This window comes from Lingula anatina, chromosome 10 (assembly GCF_051362555.1).
Source record: "Lingula anatina isolate TDL-2025a chromosome 10, LinAna3.0, whole genome shotgun sequence".
Lineage (NCBI taxonomy): Eukaryota > Metazoa > Brachiopoda > Lingulata > Lingulida > Lingulidae > Lingula > Lingula anatina.
Window position 1 is genome coordinate 9275495 of NC_141776.1, and position 20055 is coordinate 9295549.

General features: G+C 35.4%; 1 protein-coding gene across 1 annotated transcript in view; it reads left to right on the forward strand.

Annotated features, from left to right (window-relative positions):
* The window catches only part of LOC106180036 (methylcrotonoyl-CoA carboxylase subunit alpha, mitochondrial), a 44452-nt gene that overhangs the window by 22754 nt on the left and 1643 nt on the right, over positions 1-20055 (forward strand). Inside the window, exons 10-15 of the mRNA XM_013563900.2 lie at positions 7058-7185; positions 10914-11097; positions 11418-11527; positions 18474-18687; positions 19491-19577; positions 19852-20039. Coding sequence (XP_013419354.2) covers positions 7058-7185; positions 10914-11097; positions 11418-11527; positions 18474-18687; positions 19491-19577; positions 19852-20039 — 911 coding nt within the window. The remainder of the gene's footprint in view (positions 1-7057; positions 7186-10913; positions 11098-11417; positions 11528-18473; positions 18688-19490; positions 19578-19851; positions 20040-20055) is intronic.

A 20055-nucleotide genomic window follows, 5' to 3' on the forward strand; every position in this document is an offset into this window, starting at 1 on the left:
ATCTGTGTGAATTTGGGGTCAATCGGTGCATTTTCACGGGTGTAGCGGCCATAAGATACCGAAACTGAAAATTGTCTGTAATTCGGGAACCGTTAATGCTAGAGACCCATTCTTTTTTGCATTTTGTAGAGCATGTAAAGCCCAACACTGGATGTGGTCTCCGTTTTTTGGTATTCCATACGGTTTTCGAGTTACGCTGTATCAAAAAGTACATATTGGTGGTGAAAGCAAAATGTGCAGTACGGTAATGGATAATAAATTTTGAACTCCGGAAAAATAAAACATAAGGCTAGGCAAAGCAGGCAACTTGTGGTCGAAAATGACATTATTTCATCAAATTTGAACATTTGAAACTTCAGAGCACCTCCCATTTCAAGAATTTTGACCAAAATGACCTTTTCTTTATTTTAATTAATTTTTTCTGTAGGAAATTTATGGCACATTAAGGTAACTCCGAAATTATAACATTTAGTCCCTTATATCTCCAAAACTGGCAGAGATAGGTCCATAGTTACTATTGAAGTTGAATAGGAAGTCATATACTGGCAATCTTACTGTGACCTTGAAATTGACCTTTGACCTACTTTTCACCATAAATTGAACTTTGCAAATTTTGCTTCCCTTTTATCTCCAAAACTGGCAGAGATAGGTCCATAGTTACTATTGAAGTTGAATAGGAAGTCATATACTGGCAATCTTACTGTGACCTTGAAATTGACCTTTGACCTACTTTTCACCATGAACTGAACTTTGGAAATTTTGCTTCCCTTTTATCTCCAAAACTAGCAGAGATAGGTCCATAGTTACTATTGAAGTTGAATAGGGAGTCATATACTGGCAATCTAAATGTGACCTTAAAATTGACCTTTGACCTACTTTTCACCATGAACTGAACTCTGCTAATTTCTTTCTCTTTTAACTCCAAACCTGGCAGAGATAGGTCCATAGTTACTATTGAAGTTGAATAGGAAGTCATATACTGGCAATCTAAATGTGACCTTGAAATTGACCTTTGACCTACTTTTTATCATGAATTGAACTTTCATCATGAACTGAACTTTGCAAATTTTGCTTCCCTTTTATCTCCAAAACTGGCAGAGATAGGTCCATAGTTACTATTGAAGTTGAATAGGAAGTCATATACTGGCAATCTAAATGTGACCTTAAAATTGACCTTTGACCTACTTTTTACCATGAACTGAACTCTGCTAATTTCTTTCTCTTTTAACTCCAAACCTGGCAGACATAGGTCCATAGTTACTATTGAAGTTGAATAGGAAGTCATATACTGGCAATCTAAATGTGACCTTGAAATTGACCTTTGACCTACTTTTTATCATGAATTGAACTTTGCAAATTTTGGTTCCCTTTTATCTCCCAAACTGGCAGAGATAGGTCCATAGTTACTATTGAACTTGAATAGGAAGTCATATATTGGCAATCTTACTGTGACCTTGAAATTGACCTTTGACCTACTTTTTATCATGAATTGAACTTTGCAAATTTTGGTTCCCTTTTATCTCCCAAACTGGCAGAGATAGGTCCATAGTTACTATTGAACTTGAATAGGAAGTCATATATTGGCAATCTTACTGTGACCTTGAAATTGACCTTTGACCTACTTTTCATGATGAACTGAACTTTGCAAATTTTGCTTCCCTTTTATCTCCAAAGTTACGCTGTATGAAAAAGTACATTTTGGTGGTTAAAGCAAAATGTGCAGTACGGTAATGGATAATAAATTTTGAACTCCGGAAAAATAAAACATAAGGCTAGGCAAAGCAGGCAACTTGTGGTCGAAAATGACATTATTTCATCAAATTTGAACATCTGGAACTTCAGGGCACCTAACCATTTCAAGGTTTTTTTTTCCAAAATGACCTTTTCTTTATTTTAATTAATTTTTTCCGTAGGAAATTTATGGCACATTATGGTAACTCCAAAATTATAACATTTAGTCCCTTATATCTCCAAAACTGGCAGAGATAAGTCCATAGTTACTATTGAAGTTGAATAGGAAGTCATGTACTGGCAATCTTACTGTGACCTTGAAATTGACCTTTGACCTACTTTTCACCATGAACTGAACTTTGCAAATTTTGCCTCCCTTTTATCTCCAAAACTGGCAGAGATAGGTCCATAGTTTCTATTGAACTTGAATATGAAGTCATATACTGGCAATCTAAATGTGACCTTGAAATTGACCTTTGACCTACTTTTCACCATGAACTGAACTTTGGAAATTTTGCTTCCCTTTTATCTCCAAAACTAGCAGAGATAGGTCTATAGTTACTATTGAACTTGAATAGGAAGTCATATACTGGCAATCTTACTGTGACCTTGAAATTGACCTTTGACCTACTTTTTATCATGAATTGAACTCTGCTAATTTCTTTTTCTTTTAACTCCAAACCTGGCAGAGATAGGTCCATAGTTACTATTGAAGTTGAATAGGAAGTCATATACTGGCAATCTAAATGTGACCTTGAAATTGACCTTTGACCTACTTTTCACCATGCACTGAACTTTGCAAATTTTGCCTCCCTTTTATCTCCAAAACTGGCAGAGATAGGTCCATAGTTACTATTGAAGTTGAATAGGAAGTCATATACTAGCAATCTAAATGTGACCTTAAAATTTACCTTTGACCTACTTTTCACCATGAACTGACATTTGCAAATTTTGGTTCCCTTTTATCTCCAAAACTGGCAGAGATAGGTCCATAGTTACTATTGAACTTGAATAGGAAGTCATATACTGGCAATCTTACTGTGACCTTGAAATTGACCTTTGACCTACTTTTCATCATGAACTGAACCTTGCAAATTTTGCTTCCCTTTTATCTCCAAAGTTACACTGTATCAAAAAGTACATTTTGGTGGTTAAAGCAAAATGTGCAGTACGGTAATGGATAATAAATTTTGAACTCCGGAAAAATAAAACATAAGGCTTGGCAAAGCAGGCAACTTGTGGTCGAAAATGACATTATTTCATCAAATTTGAACATCTGGAACTTCAGGGCACCTAACCATTTCAAGGTTTTTTTTTCCAAAATGACCTTTTCTTTATTTTAATTAATTTTTTCCGTAGGAAATTTATGGCACATTATGGTAACTCCAAAATTATAACATTTAGTCCCTTATATCTCCAAAACTGGCAGAGATAAGTCCATAGTTACTATTGAAGTTGAATAGGAAGTCATGTACTGGCAATCTTACTGTGACCTTGAAATTGACCTTTGACCTACTTTTCACCATGCACTGAACTTTGCAAATTTTGCCTCCCTTTTATCTCCAAAACTGGCAGAGATAGGTCCATAGTTTCTATTAAACTTGAATATGAAGTCATATACTGGCAATCTAAATGTGACCTTGAAATTGACCTTTGACCTACTTTTCACCATGAACTGAACTTTGGAAATTTTGCTTCCCTTTTATCTCCAAAACTAGCAGAGATAGGTCCATAGTTACTATTGAACTTGAATAGGAAGTCATATACTGGCAATCTAAATGTGACCTTAAAATTGACCTTTGACCTACTTTTCACCACGAACTGAACTCTGCTAAATTCTTTCTCTTTTAACTCCAAACCTGGCGGAGATAGGTCCATAGTTACTATTGAAGTTGAATAGGAAGTCATGTACTGGCAATCTTACTGTGACCTTGAAATTGACCTTTGACCTACTTTTCACCATGCACTGAACTTTGCAAATTTTGCCTCCCTTTTATCTCCAAAATTGGCAGAGATAGGTCCATAGTTTCTATTGAACTTGAATATGAAGTCATATACTGGCAATCTAAATGTGACCTTGAAATTGACCTTTGACCTACTTTTCACCATGAACTGAACTTTGGAAATTTTGCTTCCCTTTTATCTCCAAAATTAGCAGAGATAGGTCCATAGTTACTATTGAAGTTGAATAGGAAGTCATATACTGGCAATCTAAATGTGACCTTAAAATTGACCTTTGACCTACTTTTCACCACGAACTGAACTCTGCTAAATTCTTTCTCTTTTAACTCCAAACCTGGCAGAGATAGGTCCATAGTTACTATTGAAGTTGAATAGGAAGTCATATACTGGCAATCTAAATGTGACCTTGAAATTGACCTTTGACCTACTTTTTATCATGAATTGAACTTTGCAAATTTTGGTTCCCTTTTATTTCCAAAACTAGCGAGATAGGTCCATAGTTACTATTGAACTTGAATAGGAAGTCATATACTGGCAATCTAAGTGTGACCTTGAAATTGACCTTTGACCTACTTATAATCATGAACTGAACTCTGCTAATTTGTTTCTCTTTTAACTCCAAACCTGGCAGAGATAGGTCCATAGTTACTATTGAAGTTGAATAGAAAGTCATATACTGGCAATTTACTGTGACCTTGAAATTGACCTTTGACCTACCTTAACTTAACTTTGATTGTACCATTTTAAGTTATATATATTTTTTGCGTATTTTGAAAATTCTTGTTGATTGCATTTTTATAGCTTGTCAAGCATAAGACTGGTGGCTGTGTCCCTTATTTTGTGTATGTGGGGGGTCTATACGAATGCGCTTGCTCCAGCTGGTGGTACAATATTCGGAGGCGGTATCGCCTCTCTGATCCTCTAGTTGTTTTTCTTTTTATCAAGAGCTTATAAAATATGTAGGTATTACCTCCAATATTTCTGTGACTGTCAGTCACCACCATCAACTGACAGTCACAGAAATATTGGAGGTAATACCTACATATTTTATAAGCTCTTGATTAAAAAAAAAGAAAAACAATAATTTAAATTGCCTAATTCAGTTTCAAGTGGCCATTAAATGGGATTACATAAAACACACATGTTGAGATTTCCCTGTAAATTCCCATAGGTTAAGCTCTTTGCCAGATAACAGTGTCCATAATAGGGAAGCAGTGATAAATATGCAGGTAAATGTTTAATATTGCAAATAAGTTTCAAAAATAAAATTTTGTGTAATGCCAATATTAAAGGGATAACATTTCTTTGCGTGATTTATATATTTCACAATAAATACATGCCTATACTCTGTAATAATCTCTTAAGAGATTATCACAAAAAAAAAAAAACTTTTTAGAAAAAAAAAACAGGGACTAACTTTGAATGTAGAAATGGATTCATTAACCGTTGGTAAGTATGAGAAAATTGCTGTTTACCCCAGGAAAATTCATTTTTTGCCCAAAACAAACAGTTGTTATCCCTTTAATGCTATAGATGAATAACAGTGCCTTATTATCCTCAAACACAAAGGGGTTATTCATATCATGTTAATACAGCAAGATTAAAAGTTTGAATAGCAGCTTTATAGGAATATTTTTATGTTTTCTTTTTAATTATTTTTCAAACACTGGCATTTTCAAGGTGTGACTTTTAACTCCCATCCACTCGAACCTCTGCACATTTTCTGTATTTCCAATAAGCAGTTGTATTGGTATTTATGTCCTTAAACATCATGTAATATTATTTTATGTACTGTCATCATTTTTCAAATATTGGGATTTTCATTATGCGAATATGAACTCTCATGGTCCTGAAACTGTAATCTTATTGCAGGGGCAGATTGAGACGGTCTTCTGGAATTTCCAGAAGACGGTCAGATTTTAAAATTTACATTGATGGGTATCTATTTTTTTCTGTTGGAAGACCATCAAAAATGGAGGATGGATCAACAAAAATCATATGAAATACTGTCAGAAAATATCTCTGGATCTGCTCCTGTTATTGTCCATGTTATCTGTTGTGCATGATTAAAATTCAGTGTTGATTGATTGTGCTGTTATAAGCATTATTTATTATTGCATCAAAATTGACAAAATGACTTATTTTCTGCATCTTTATTTTCTGTTTTTTTGTCTGTACATTTGAAAACTTTGCTGCCTTGTTTAGAATAACAATGCTTTTATATAATATTTACATGTTTTTAATGTTAACAAATTAGACTACACACACTTTAGAGGTATTACGAAATGCACATTTAATTTAATGATGAATTTGTCCTCAACTTCAAGTATATTTTCACAATGCCTGGTAACGAAGATTTTGCAAATTACTTTTTAAGAGAATGCATTGTTGCTGCATTTCATGTGCACTATTTGTCCCCATATCATCTGCTAATCATGGATATATCTGAAAGATATTTAAATGGCTAAAATATTACTAAAGCATCAAACAATGAAAGATAATGACCTCCGGCAAAAGAAGACAGTTCTTTTATGTCCAGTGCCACTGCAAAAGTAGCCTCAAGCTATTCATTGCATTATTTAAAATAAACACACTATACATTTTCAGAGACTTTAAACATCATACTTCCTGACATATTGCATATTTCTACATCGGTAACCACTCATGGCAACCATAGTCTCATCACTTCTATTGTCACTGAAGTTAGAAAAAAAGTCATGGAAGACTGTTACAGACAAAGTAAAAAGAACATCAACAGACGCCAGATCCTTTGCTGCTTTTTTTAGTGCAACACATTGAGGCAAAACTAAAATTACCCAACTCCATTTAACATAGCCTTCCCTAACTTCACTGTATTCAGCATGTGGCTCAGTTGATTCTTAAAGACCCTTGGCTTGTATGTGGTCACAGTACCAAGACAGGAACGGATCCAGAAATATTTTCTGACAGTCTTCCAAATTATCTTTGTTGATCTATCCTCCATTTTTGACCGTCTTCCGACAGAAAACATTAGATGCCCGACAATGCAAACTTGAAAACCCCACCCCTGCAAGATCTGTAACTTCATTTTTTATGGGTATTATGCATGCACCACACAGACATCCCTTGGTAAGTGTAACAACACAAGAAAGTTGGATTTTGTTTTGCAATTTTCGATGCGAGCGGTCAGAGCAAGAGGACGATGTCGAATTTTGATATAATCGATGAAAATGGATTTCCCGTCAAGATAATTATTTTTCCCCATCGAAAAGATCGAAGAATTACCATACCTAATACAAAACTGTTTTGAAGAAAGACAAAATTTCAAAGAATTATAACATTTGACTTATAACATATCTTTTAAATTAAAAAAAATTTTTTTTAGGCACTGTAGAATTTATAATGGACAAGAACCAAAACTTCTACTTCATGGAGATGAACACACGTCTCCAGGTGGAGCACCCAGTGACAGAGATGATTACAGGAACAGACCTGGTGGAGTGGCAGTTTAGGGTACTCCCTTGCCATCTTACTCTATCTTCTATTTTATACTTCAGTTTAGAGTACTCCCTCCCCTTTCTTACCCCCTCTTCTACTTCAAACTTCAATTTAGAGTACTCCCTCTCCTTCTTACCCTCTTTTCTACTTCATACTTCAGTTTAGAGTACTCCCTCTCCTTCTTATCCTCTCTTCTACTTCAAACTTCAACTTAGAGTACTCCCTCCCCCTTCTTATTATGTACAGACACAGATGTGTCTGTACATATAGCCATCATCTGCGTCTGTCGTCGCCGTCGTCGCTGTCGCCGTCGCCGTCGCCGTCGCCGTCGCCGTGCACTTTTACCGATAACACGATAAGTGGAAAACTGTTTTTTCTTTTGGCTTGAAACTTACAGAACTAATGAATATTCATAATACGCAGGTCAAGTTCGAAAATCAGCATGATCGGGTCACTTATAGGGAATTTATGCTGTTTTTTCACTTTTTTCAGCATAAATGAAGCACCAATAACACGATAAGTGGAAAACTGTTTTACTTTTTGGCTTCAAACTTACAAAACTGATGAAGATTCATAATCCGCAGATCAAGTTCGAAAATCAGCATGATCAAGCCATTTTTAGGGGAGTTATGCTATTTTTTCACTCTTTTCAACATATATGCAACCTGATAACACTATAAGAAAAACAGATAGGCCAATTGTCATTATACTTACAGGAGTGGTCAATCTTACTAAAATGCAGGTTGAGTTGGAAAATCAGCATAATCTGGCCATTATTTTAGAAGTTATGCTGTTTTTTCACATTTCCTCAGATTCAATTCTTAACCATGTTAACAGTCTCATTATTTAACTAATAAGATACGTAAAAGTGTTTGTTTGATATTTCCTGCATCTTTACAACATTGTTAGTTGATTATGTAAAAATGATGGTAAACTTGATATCGTGTATTGTGTAATAAAGTGTCAAAAATGGAAATAAACTCATATCATATCATATTGCAGTTTGTTAGATTCAATCATCAACTATGTTCAGAATCTCAGAATGGAGGAAATTGGACATTTAACACTGTTCTATTGATATTTTTCCCATCTCATCAATTTTCTTAGTTGGTCATATAAAAATGGAAGTATACTGTTTATTTTGTTTTGTTTAAAAAGTGTTAAAATGGAAATAAACCCATTTCAGAACAGTGCTGTCTTTTTTACAGTTTGGCATTTTTAAGATGTGACTTTAAAGTTCCATGAGCCTGCAGATCTTTGCTAGTCACATTTTCTGAATATCCATGATACTAATATTTTATGATTAAAAATTGATGGTCATTATGCTGTTAAACATTATGTAATATTGCATCAAGATTCGAAGAAACCCATATTTTGGGCACTGCTCCCATGATGACCATTTAAAGAAAATCATGTCACTTACTGTTATCAAACTTACAAGAAAGAAATGTGGGTCTAAAATACAGCTTCAGTAGGCAATGCAGTCTGTTTGGTAATTTTTTCTGGCAGTTAAACAGTTTTTTGTGAAAATTTAATTTTTCACTTATTGGCATTTTCAAGGTGTGACTTTGAAGTTCCATGATTCTGAAAACCTTTGCTTGTCATGTTTTCTGAAAGTCCATGTTACTAATATTCTATTAAATTAAAGTTGATGGTCATATATGCTGTTAAGCATTATGTAATGTTGCTTCAAAATAGAAGAAAACACAATTTTTGGTGCTGCTGCCATGATGACCATGATGGGAAAACCGTGTTACTTATGACTGTCAAACCTTAAAAAAAGAAACACTGTATAAAATGCAGCCTGAGTTGGAAAAGCAGTCTAATTGGCTTCTTTTTCTGGAAGTTATACATTTGAGTGAAATATTCATTAACTTTTTGGCATATTCATTGTGGGACTCGGAGCTCCCATGGACATGAAGCCGAATGGTAATCAAATTTTCTACATGTCCATGCTATTTGTAATCAATAATCAAAAATTGGTGATAATTATTCTATAATTTATTATGCAATGTTACATCAAAATTTACAATAATCTTTTTGCACTGCTACTGCAAACATTATGAAAAGAAAACTGTGTTACTTATTATTATTTTTAACTTATGAGAATGATTTTTAGGATTGGCATGCAGTTAAAATTAGAAAGCTAGGTCAATTGGGTTATCGTTTATTATTGAATTTATGCAATTTTGTGTGAAATTTTCATTTTTTTTTTATTCTGGCACTTTCTAAGTATAAACTTGAACTCTGATGGGCCTGAAACCTTACGCTTTTACTTTGGTCGGTGTTACCTGCTGTGCATAATTAAAATATGATGTTGACTTTGCAGTTAAACATAATGTATCATTTCATCAGAATTGGTAGTCTCCTATTTTGTGCATTATTGTTTTGTGCTTTTCTTAAGATGTGACTTATGGGCCTGAAGGGTCTTTGAGAGGGTCAGTCTGTAAATTTCCCTTGGGTATCACTTATCTAAGCTCTGAGTTATAAAGTAATTTGCCTAATTGATTATTAATAGGCCATTAAATGAGATTACATAAAGCACACTTGTTGATATCTCCCTGTAAACTCCCAAAGGTTAAGCTCTCTGCTAGATTAATAATAAGGAAGCAGTGATAATTATGGAGGTAAATTATGCAGGTAATTTATATATATATATATATATATATATATATATATATATATATATATATATATATATATATATATATAACAATTGCTGCCTGGGCAGAGGTCTGCACTCTCGGAGTGCTTTTCTAGTTTTGTTTATTTTCCTTAATAACTTTTTTCTCAAACACTTGCATTTGTGATATTTAACCGCCTGAAGCTCTGCACATTTTCTGTATTTCCACATAAGCAGTTGTATGTTAATTATGTTTTCAAACATTATGTAATATTATTTTATGCACTGTCATCATTTTTCAAATATTGAGACTTTCATCATGTGACTTTGGTCTCTCATGGTCCTGATACTGTAATCTTATTGAAGGGATGGATTGAGACCATCTTCTGGGTCAGCTTCCGGAAGACGTTCGGATTTTTAAGTTTATATTGACTGATATTTTTTTTTTTTCTGTTGGAAGATCATCAAAATAGAGGATGGATGGACAAAGATACTTTGGAATACTGTCAGAAAATATCTCTGGGTCAGCTCCTGTTATTGACCATGTTACCTGTTGTGCATGATTAAAATTCAGTGTTGACTAACAGTGCTATTATAAGCATAATTTATTATTGCATCAAAATTGGCAAAATGACCTATTTTGCATCATTATTTTCTGTTTTTTGTCTGTACATTTGACAGCTTTGCTGCCTTGTCCTCTCTTCTACTTCAAACTTCAGTTTAGAATACTCCCTCTCCTTCCCTCTCTTCTACTTCATATTTCAGTTTAAAGTACTCCCTCTCCTTCTTACCCTCTTTCCCTCTCCTTCTTACCCTCTTTTCTATTTTATACTTCAGTTTAGGGTACTTCCCCTTTTCCGACCCTCTCTTCTACATAATATAAGTGACAGGGACAGTCATATTTTTATATTCAAAACAAAGCAGATAGGTGCTGCCTTTGAATTAAGCATAAATATGATTTACTTATGGTTGATAAAAATGTATGTACTGCATGTTAATAACAGTGCTATAGATAATTTTGTCATTGCTATTTATTACCATTCATATATTTTGAATGGTGAAATCATGAGAAGTTAACAGCCTCTACTCATGAAATAATCTGTTTGTTTCCATGTTGCAGGTGGCATCAGGTGAGAGCATCCCTATGTGCCAGGAAGACATCAAGTTAAAGGGACATGCATTTGAAGCTCGTGTGTATGCGGAGGACCCAGAGAACGGGTTTATTCCTGGGGCTGGCCCCCTGCAGCACCTGTCCACCCCTGACCCAGACACACACACCAGGATAGAGACTGGAGTAAGACAAGGTCTGCACTTCATTCCCCACTTAAACACATAAGTTTCAGTATTTGATAGGTTTACTCAGTCTGCCTTACTGATCCATGTCAATATATCTGCCTGCCTGTCAGTCTGTCTGTCTGTCTTTCTGTCTGTCTGTCTGTCTGTGTGCTCATGATGGAAGGTGGGAGGGAGTGAATTGATATTCGATATATGAACTGGCAGTTTGTTATTACAATATTTTGTTATCAGATTTTTTCCTTCTGTCAAGTGCCACTTTGAATGAAAGGGAACTAATGCAGATAACTTTATATAATGCAGTGTAAATGAATGGTGTTTCTGTCCCCAGGGGATGAAGTGTCCGTGCATTATGACCCCATGATAGCCAAGTTAGTGGTGTGGGCTGAAGACAGAGCTGCAGCTTTGCAGAGGACACTTGCAGCTTTGAAACAGTATAATGTAAGTTGTAGGCCAGTTTAATGATCTTATACTATACTCAGTCTCTTGACCTTGAAATACTATGCTGATCTTTGGATCTTTTTTCAAAGATGATAATTTTAAAATAATTTGATCCTTAGTAGGTTGATATTCATTCTGTTCACAAGTAAAAAAGTTATTAGTTTCATGAAATGGGATTTTTGTCTATATTTCAAATGTGACAATATCATGAATGTTATAAAAGTAGCAATAATGTTTACTTATTATTTGTAGATCTGTACAGCTTTCAACCACCAAAAGCTGACAGCATAACCTGGTTATGTTACAGTTGTGCAGATGCTTTCTCCTTGTCATAGTCTGGTAGTTTTTCTGTGTCTTTTAACCCCATAGGATCCGGTTAATGCTGACCCTTAAAGTTCTGCTGTGCCCAGTTAATTCTGTGACCTAGTCTTGAAAATCTGGGTCACCTCAGTAAATTGGCCATAATTTATTTGTTTGCCTTTATTACCCATACAAAGTATACATTTTAAAAAAGCCAATATTTCAAGCTAAATGAAAATAGAATCACATTTAAATTCAACATGCAGTATCAAGAGTTATGGCCGGTTAAAAACCACATTTTTATTTGGTAATGGGTGAAATAAAACAAAGTTGATTTATCTTATGCACATTAATTTTTTATTTCTCCATACATTTGCCTGAAAATTCACAGAAATGATGTCAAATATAGTAACTTTCAATCTAGGAAATTCTGAATCAGCAAGTTACCTCCAATAGTTTTCAAGTTATGCTCGTTTTGCTATCAGGTATACTTGAGCCAGCTTTTCAGCTCACCTGAAAATCGTGGCCAGAGCTGAGTAGAAGTCAAATTTCAACACCGTCTATGACAAAAACATCTATTAAACTTATATCATAAATAAAGGAATATCATCGCCACTGTCTATATCACTGTCACTCGAAAACACCTTATCAGTGTCGTAGTTTTTAATCATTTCAATAACAGTATCTATTTGCAGGCCCCTTCCGTAGTGAGGAGTCGCCATTTTGATTTTACTTTCTCCAGCTAAGTCTAGAAAATTGCCGATTTCTCGACCATATATATTTCTATCGTCCTTTATATCATAAATAAAGGAATAACATCATCACTGTCTATGTCACTGTCACACGAAAACTTCTCATCAAAGTCCAAGTTTTCAATCATTTCAATAACAGTATTCATTCGCAGGTCCCTACCGTAGCGAGGAGCCGCCATCTTGATTTTACTTTCTCCAAGTTACACCCCATTGCCATAGATTTTTAGATCCATCTGTCTCACTAGATTACTGTCAGCTTGGCCGGCTTAAGCGTCTGTCCCGCCTACTTAAAGCTGTAAGGGGGTAATTAACTATAGTGTCCGCTCGGCTGACTGCAATTTAGCCTGAACCCCCAGGGAGTTAGGTCGATCTAAAACTTAATCTTTAGATCGATCTAAATCTCTGGGAAAGCACCCTACGTCTAAAAAATCACCGTTTTCTCGCTCATATATATTTCTATCATCTTTAAAAATGGTGGCAATGAGAGACAAGAAACATGCCCGGATGTTAAACTATATATCATTTCATGACTCACGATACAAAAGAATACAATTGCCGATCTTTCCAAGATACACACATATGCGGTTCTGGGCTTTTGGGGTAAGCAATAATTGAACCGCACATATGCGGTGACGGGCTCTATGGGGTTAAAGATAACACGATAAGTTGAAAATAGTTTTACCTTTTGTCTTCAAACTGATGAATATTCATAAATACAGGTTGAGTTTGTAAGTCGGCTTGATTGGATCATTTTTCAAAAATCATGCTTTTTTTAAGCACATATTATACTATATCCAGTACAGATAACACATTAAAGGAAAACTGATTGTCTTCAAACTTACAGAAGTGATCAGTATATTACTAAAGTTAAAAAACCAGCTTGATCAAACTCACAAGTCTCTCTGTCCTGCCTTCATGATTTCATCTTCCTCAGTTTTGAGTTCAACCACAGTAAATATGCCTTTTGTCGAACATCTTTGAGGGGAGAAATTCCCCAAATCTCAGCAACCATGAAACTGCCTTGCGCAGCTTGTAAAAGCTAGAAAAATAGTTCCAGAGCATTTCTAAACGAGACTTACTCTCTTCGTCACATCTACAACATTTGGGACATGGCGTGAAATGACCTCAACATCACTCAAACATTCCAGAAAATCATCTCCTCTTTTGGCCATTCCCTTTTGATTTTTGACCAAAATCTTTTTCTAATAAACCAATTCTGAGAGTTCATTTGATTGACATCTGCGAGACAAAAAAAAAAAAAAAAAAAAAACATCAGCCAGATTTAACTTGCCTTTGAACATACTTTCAATGACATACATTGGTGAGTCCTCTTATGAAAGAAACCTGATTTGAAGTCAGTGTTTTGAATGCTTCACATCATTTAAAATGTATGCAATTGCAATTTTTCGGTCAGTTCAAAATGTAGTTGTTGAAAGCTCAACACAGCTTTCTTTTCTAACCATAATATCACCTTCCACTGCAGTGACACAAGCAGTTAACTCTAATACCCCTGTCACACTATAGGCAGAATGAACAAGAATGCCATCGGAAAGACAATTCTTTGTGCATTCCTGGATATTCAAAGAGCATTCTAAAAATTCTGAGTGCATTTCAAATAGTTTTACCCGTTCTTGTGGTCCGCCTGAATGTTAAAAACTTTCGAAGTGCATTCCAAGTGGAAAATTATTGAATGGCATTTGAATACTACACTATGACTGCATTTTAAATATTCTCACGGCATTCTGGCAACATTCGAAACATTCTGATCACATTAGAGGGATATTTGAACTGACACATTACTTAAGGCCCCCGTCACACTTATTCAGAACCCTGCAGGAATCGAGCAGAACCAGCCAGAATGAATTAATTGAAAAATTCGTGCCATAATCGGGAGGGAATTTCAAATTGCAGTCAGAATATTCCGAATGAAATTCAAATGCTGCACGAGTGTGGTTTGACTGCTGGCCGAATACAGGCTGAAGTATGTAAGAAGGTGCCTCGAATGATATATGAAACGAACTCAAATGCAGTCAACTGCTCCCAATGATGGTTTGAAATATAAAGAATTCAAACATAATGCAGCTGAAATACTGAAAATACTTAATTAAAATTACTTTCTAACATGTTTAGAATGTAACACATTGCCCAGAGTGTATAAATAACTCCACTGGAATGGTAACTGATCATAATGTTTCGAATGCTGTCGGAATGCCGTGAGAATATTTAGAATGCAGTCATAGTGCAGTTAGAATACTGTTCAAATGCCATTCAATAATTTTCCACATGGAATGCACTTCGAAAGTTTTTGACATGACAAAAACATTCGAGCCGGCCACAAGAATGGATAAAAATATTTGGAATGCACACGAAATTTTTAGAATGCTCTTCGAATAACCTGGAGTGCACAAAGAATTGTATTTTCGATGCCATTCTTAATCATTCCGCCTCTAGTGTGATGGGGGTATAAAATCCCGCCAGAATGTTTCGAATGTGCCTCAGATGAGGTGAAATATTAATTTTGCCAGCAATCAAACTACACTAGTACGCCATTCAAAGTATATTCTGAATATTCTTACTGCCTTCTGACAGCATTATAGATATTCCTAGTTTTCCAACTACATTTGAACTGCATTTAAGAGTTAAAACAGCTGAAAGTGCACTCATCATTTCAGGCGAATTCAAGCGCATTCTGAGTATTCCAATGGTACTCTTACAATAATTAAGGTCAAATAAAATTTTTTTCCCAAATGTGGTGCGAATTTTTAAAATTCTTCATTCAGCCTCATTCTTCTTGATTCCTGCTGATTCCAATTAAGTGTGATGGGGGTATAAATGAGGAATGGTGACACTACTCAAGGGTGCTAACTGTCCTCAAGTAAAAAGCTGGGTCACAAATATTTCACAGCGAGGACTGACAGCACGGAAATAAGGGCATTCTTCATAAGCCACACTACTAGCATCACAAAATATGTACAATTCAGACACATCGTCACACATCCTCTCAGGAATCGACACTTGGGAATTGAATGTTTCTGATATTTTTGAGAGAGTTAACCCTTGCCACCCATTTATTCTCAATCACCCTAGGAACAGGCTCACCCCAACTTAATTTCAGATGCATTGAATCTTGGAAAACATTTCCCTTGAATGCTCACAGGTGACAGCAGGCCCAGTGAGTCATATATACAAGCAACCATGCTGAACATAATACCTCATGACTTTGTTACTGCCTTTGAAGGCAAACTCAAAGTAAAAAGTGTCACTTCTCACATTCCACCTGATACCCATTGTTTTCATATATACATTTGGTATGAGTTCTCTCACTTCTTTTGTTCCATCATGCTCAGTCACAGCACAATAAAGATCCTCATCATTGAATACAAATTTGGTAAGATTAAAACACCAAATGCTCCAGCTTCTTATGTGCTTCGAATGATTTCAAAAGTTTCATATTTGGTCTTAACAGACGCAAGCAAATCATCAATAAAGAAAGACTGATTCCAGACAGTTTACTTCAAAGCAAAATAACTCATTCTACCCCACCTGATTCTGGACAGTTCACCTCAGAGCAAAATAACTCATTCTACCCCACCATTTCCCTCTGAACAAATGTACCTCATGTGATAATGAGCCAAACTATTCCCTTGTTGCCAAAAAAAAAAAAAAAAAAAAAAAACAAATCTTTCTCAGTACCCTTGCCTGATAACTCATACACTCTATGTCTCCCATAAGAGGGTATTTGTATCTTTGAAATTGCAAAAGTATCAGTATCAGTGCATTTATGAAATCTAGACCTTGCATAGTTGGATTGTTCAAACTCACAACCTGCACTGTACATGCACAATCATACACTATTCTGATTTTACCTGGTTTATCAGGATGGATAACATGTATATGAGGAGTTTACCACTCACTTCCGTCATTCAAATCAATTTCTTGGGAAGATACCTTTTTTGCATGGTCATCAAAAATTAGCTTTGAAATACTGTCTTTGCATCGGTCATACCGGCCCTCATTCACGAGTCTTCTTTCTAAATTTTGCAATCTTTTAAGTGCCACATGTGGATTGTTGGGAAGTTTTGGGCAGTTATCTTTTAATGGGATTGGAAGCACATAATGAGTGTCTTTCATGGAAACACTGTTTTCCCATAAACTAAGCACCCTTTTGTCTTTGTGAAACAATTTTGTTCCCAAATCAAACTCATCATCCCAATATTTGCCCCAATTAACATGCAGTTTTTAATTGCTTTTTTGGCAGACCCAGTTGTAAACTGCATTAACCTTCAAATTCCATCTAAAGGTCTATCCATTTTGAATTGACCATTTCATCAAAGACTGTCTTAAAATAGTGAAAATTTTGGGTTTTTCCTTCAAACTTATCAATGGAGCAATGAGGGGTGTTAAAAGAAGTTAGCAAACTAATGTTTCTGATTTATTTGACTTTTGGTAAAAAGGATTTAAGAAAGTCATACCAAGCTTGATGCCTTTGATTAGTTTCTCTTTACTTCTTGAAAATAATCTTCATTTCTAACCATCTCTTCCTCTTCCCCACCTAGATGATTGTGGTACTCTTCATGAGCAGTCTCAAATGAAGAAAATGTATCTTTCAATTGGTCCACCTTGCTTGCTACCATTTGCAAGTCCACTGCAACGACTGCCCTCTCAATGGCACCCGTGGCATTTTGTCACAGCACCCTTAAATGCCGGATGTAGTTTTGGTAGTCTGTCAATTTTCCAGCATTTTCTCTCCTGGGTCAGTCATGGTCTGATCAGTTTATCCATAACTGATGTGTCAGTGAAACAGCGTATACCCCTGCCTTGGGGGAACAAGATTACACATGTAGAGTTCTCTGATGTATCCCAGTATTTGGATGGCAATAGTTTTCCTCTAGAGAGCCTTTCAAATATACCCAAGCCATGGGGTGTTTTAGTTTTTCACTATAGAGGAACACCAGTAAAAATGATAAAGAATCATCGTTGGATATTTTAAAAATGCTGTTTGTTCATGCAGTGTCCTAAACTGTTGCTGGTTACTGAGCTGATTTGAAATGAACTGATCTCAGCCAAACTGTGCTGAACTGCAGAAAAACTAAAACAATATCCATACTCTCATTCCACTGCCAACTGGCTGCCCAGAGACGGTCATGGCCATCTTAGCTGTTACTTCACTCTGCCAGTAAGTAGTAAATAACAAGCATAAGAACATTGTGGAAATTAAGATGAAAATAATAACTTAGAAATAATTTCTGCCAGGTTGTCAACAGCAAATTTTAAGAATGATTCTTAAGATTGACAAACAGATTAAATTGGAAAACCAGTTTAATTGGATTTTTTCTTTAATTAATGGAATTTTTTCATACTAGTATTTTTTCATACTAGTTGCATATTCCTAACATCTATGTTACCTGTTGACCGTGCATAATTGAGATTTGGTGTTAATTTTGCTCTGATAAGCATAGTGTAAGGTTGCATCAAAATTGTCAAAGAATCTATTTTTGGAGAGCCACCACAAATGCTATGAAAGGAGAACTATGTTACTCATTATTTTGAAACTTACAGGAATGATTCTTAGGATTGACATACAGCTCAAATGGAAAAACCAGCTTGTTTGGATTTTTTGTTGAATTGAAGCAATTTTTTGTGAAATGCTCATTTTTCTCATTCTGGCACATTTCAACTTGTGGATTTGTACTCTCAAGAGCCTGAGGCCTTATGCTTGATACATACTTCTAACTTCCCTGTAAACTGTTGACTGTGCTTGATCAAATTTTGATGTTAACTTTGCTGTTAATATATTGTTGCATCAAAATTGACAGGATAACCTATTTGTGCATATTATTTTCTGCTTTTTGGTGGTATATTTGACAACTTTGCTGCCTTGTTTGTCTCTTCAGGTGGTAGGTTTGAGCACCAATTTGCGATTTCTGTCAGATCTGGCTAGTCACCCCGAGTTCCAGGCAGGAAATGTGCACACAGGCTTCATCCAGCAGCATTATGACCAACTCTTCCACCAGGTGGAACTGTCAGACTCCGCACTGTGCCAGGCGGGACTTGCTCTTGTTTTGACTGAAGGAGAGCAGATGGTAATGGCAGGTCTCCAGTCTACAGGTATTTGAAAATTCAGGGGTGGAAACTCTTTATCAATTGCAATAAAATAGGCTATTAATTTTTATGGACAAACACTTCACCTGCATCTGTCGACATCACTGTCTCTGTGCACTTCCAGAAATAATACAAGTGGAAAACCATTAGACTTGTCTTCTTCAAAGTAAGAGAATTGATGAATATTCAAAAAATAAATGTGGAGTTTAAAAACCAGCCTGATTGGACCATTTTTACCAAAAGTTTTGCTTTTTTTTGCTTTGTTTTTTAAGCATATGTCATATTATACCCAATGCAATAAAGATGACACATTTCAAGGAAAACCAATGGGCATTTTGTCTTCAAACTTACTGAAATGTTCAACAGTACTGAAATACAGGCCAAGTAGGAAAACCAGCCTGATCAGTTAATTTTCTTGCAGTTACGCATTTTGTGAAATGTTTATTATTCACATCATGGTATTCTCGTTGTGTGTTTTTGAACTTCCATGGACCTTAAGGCCTTTGGTAGTCACATTTTCTGAGTATCCATGACACTTACCTTATACTGTTAAAAATTGTTGGTAATTATGCTGTTAATCATTATGTAATATTGCATCAGAATTAACAAAAAAAGACTATTTTGTGGACTGCCATTTCAAATGCTATGAAAGCTGTTTTAACTTAAAAGCATTGTGTGTAATTTTGTGCATCATTATTTTCTGCTTTTTGTAAGTATTCTGCAAACAGCTGGCAGAACAAGCTACATGTAGGATACAACCAAAACCTCTTTAAATCTCTGGGTTTTCAGGGTTTATTTTTTTATTCCAGAACTGTTTTCACCATTTACGTTCTGCCAAGGTCTCAGGTTGAATGACAGTCTTTGCAGAACAATTACTCTAAAAGACGGGGACCAGAGTGAGTGCCACATATGGACCACTTAATGGCTGATTACATAGATGGCTTTACAATTAATTATATAATTGTCACATGAGATAATTTATGTAGATACCATTTATTAGATTTTTACAGTTGAAAATTGCTTTCCTGTACGATATCTAGCTGTTGACTGAAGAATAATTACTCTATTCTTATAACAAAAAACAGCTGATGAAATTTTTCTCTGCTTCACCCTGGCTTAAAGTACAATCTATTTTTGTTACCTTGGCTGCATTTTTTTTTTTGTCTCCAGACATTGAGTTGAAGCTGACATACAATCCTGATGGCACATACACATCAGCCGTGAGGGATAGAGAGTATCTGGTCACTGGTCACTTAGAGACACAAGGCAACAAAACTGTCCTTAAGTCATGTATTGGTGGGATCCATCAAAAAGCCAATGTGGTCATACAGGGAGATTCAATTCACGTGTTTACAATGGTGAGTCTTCATTTGA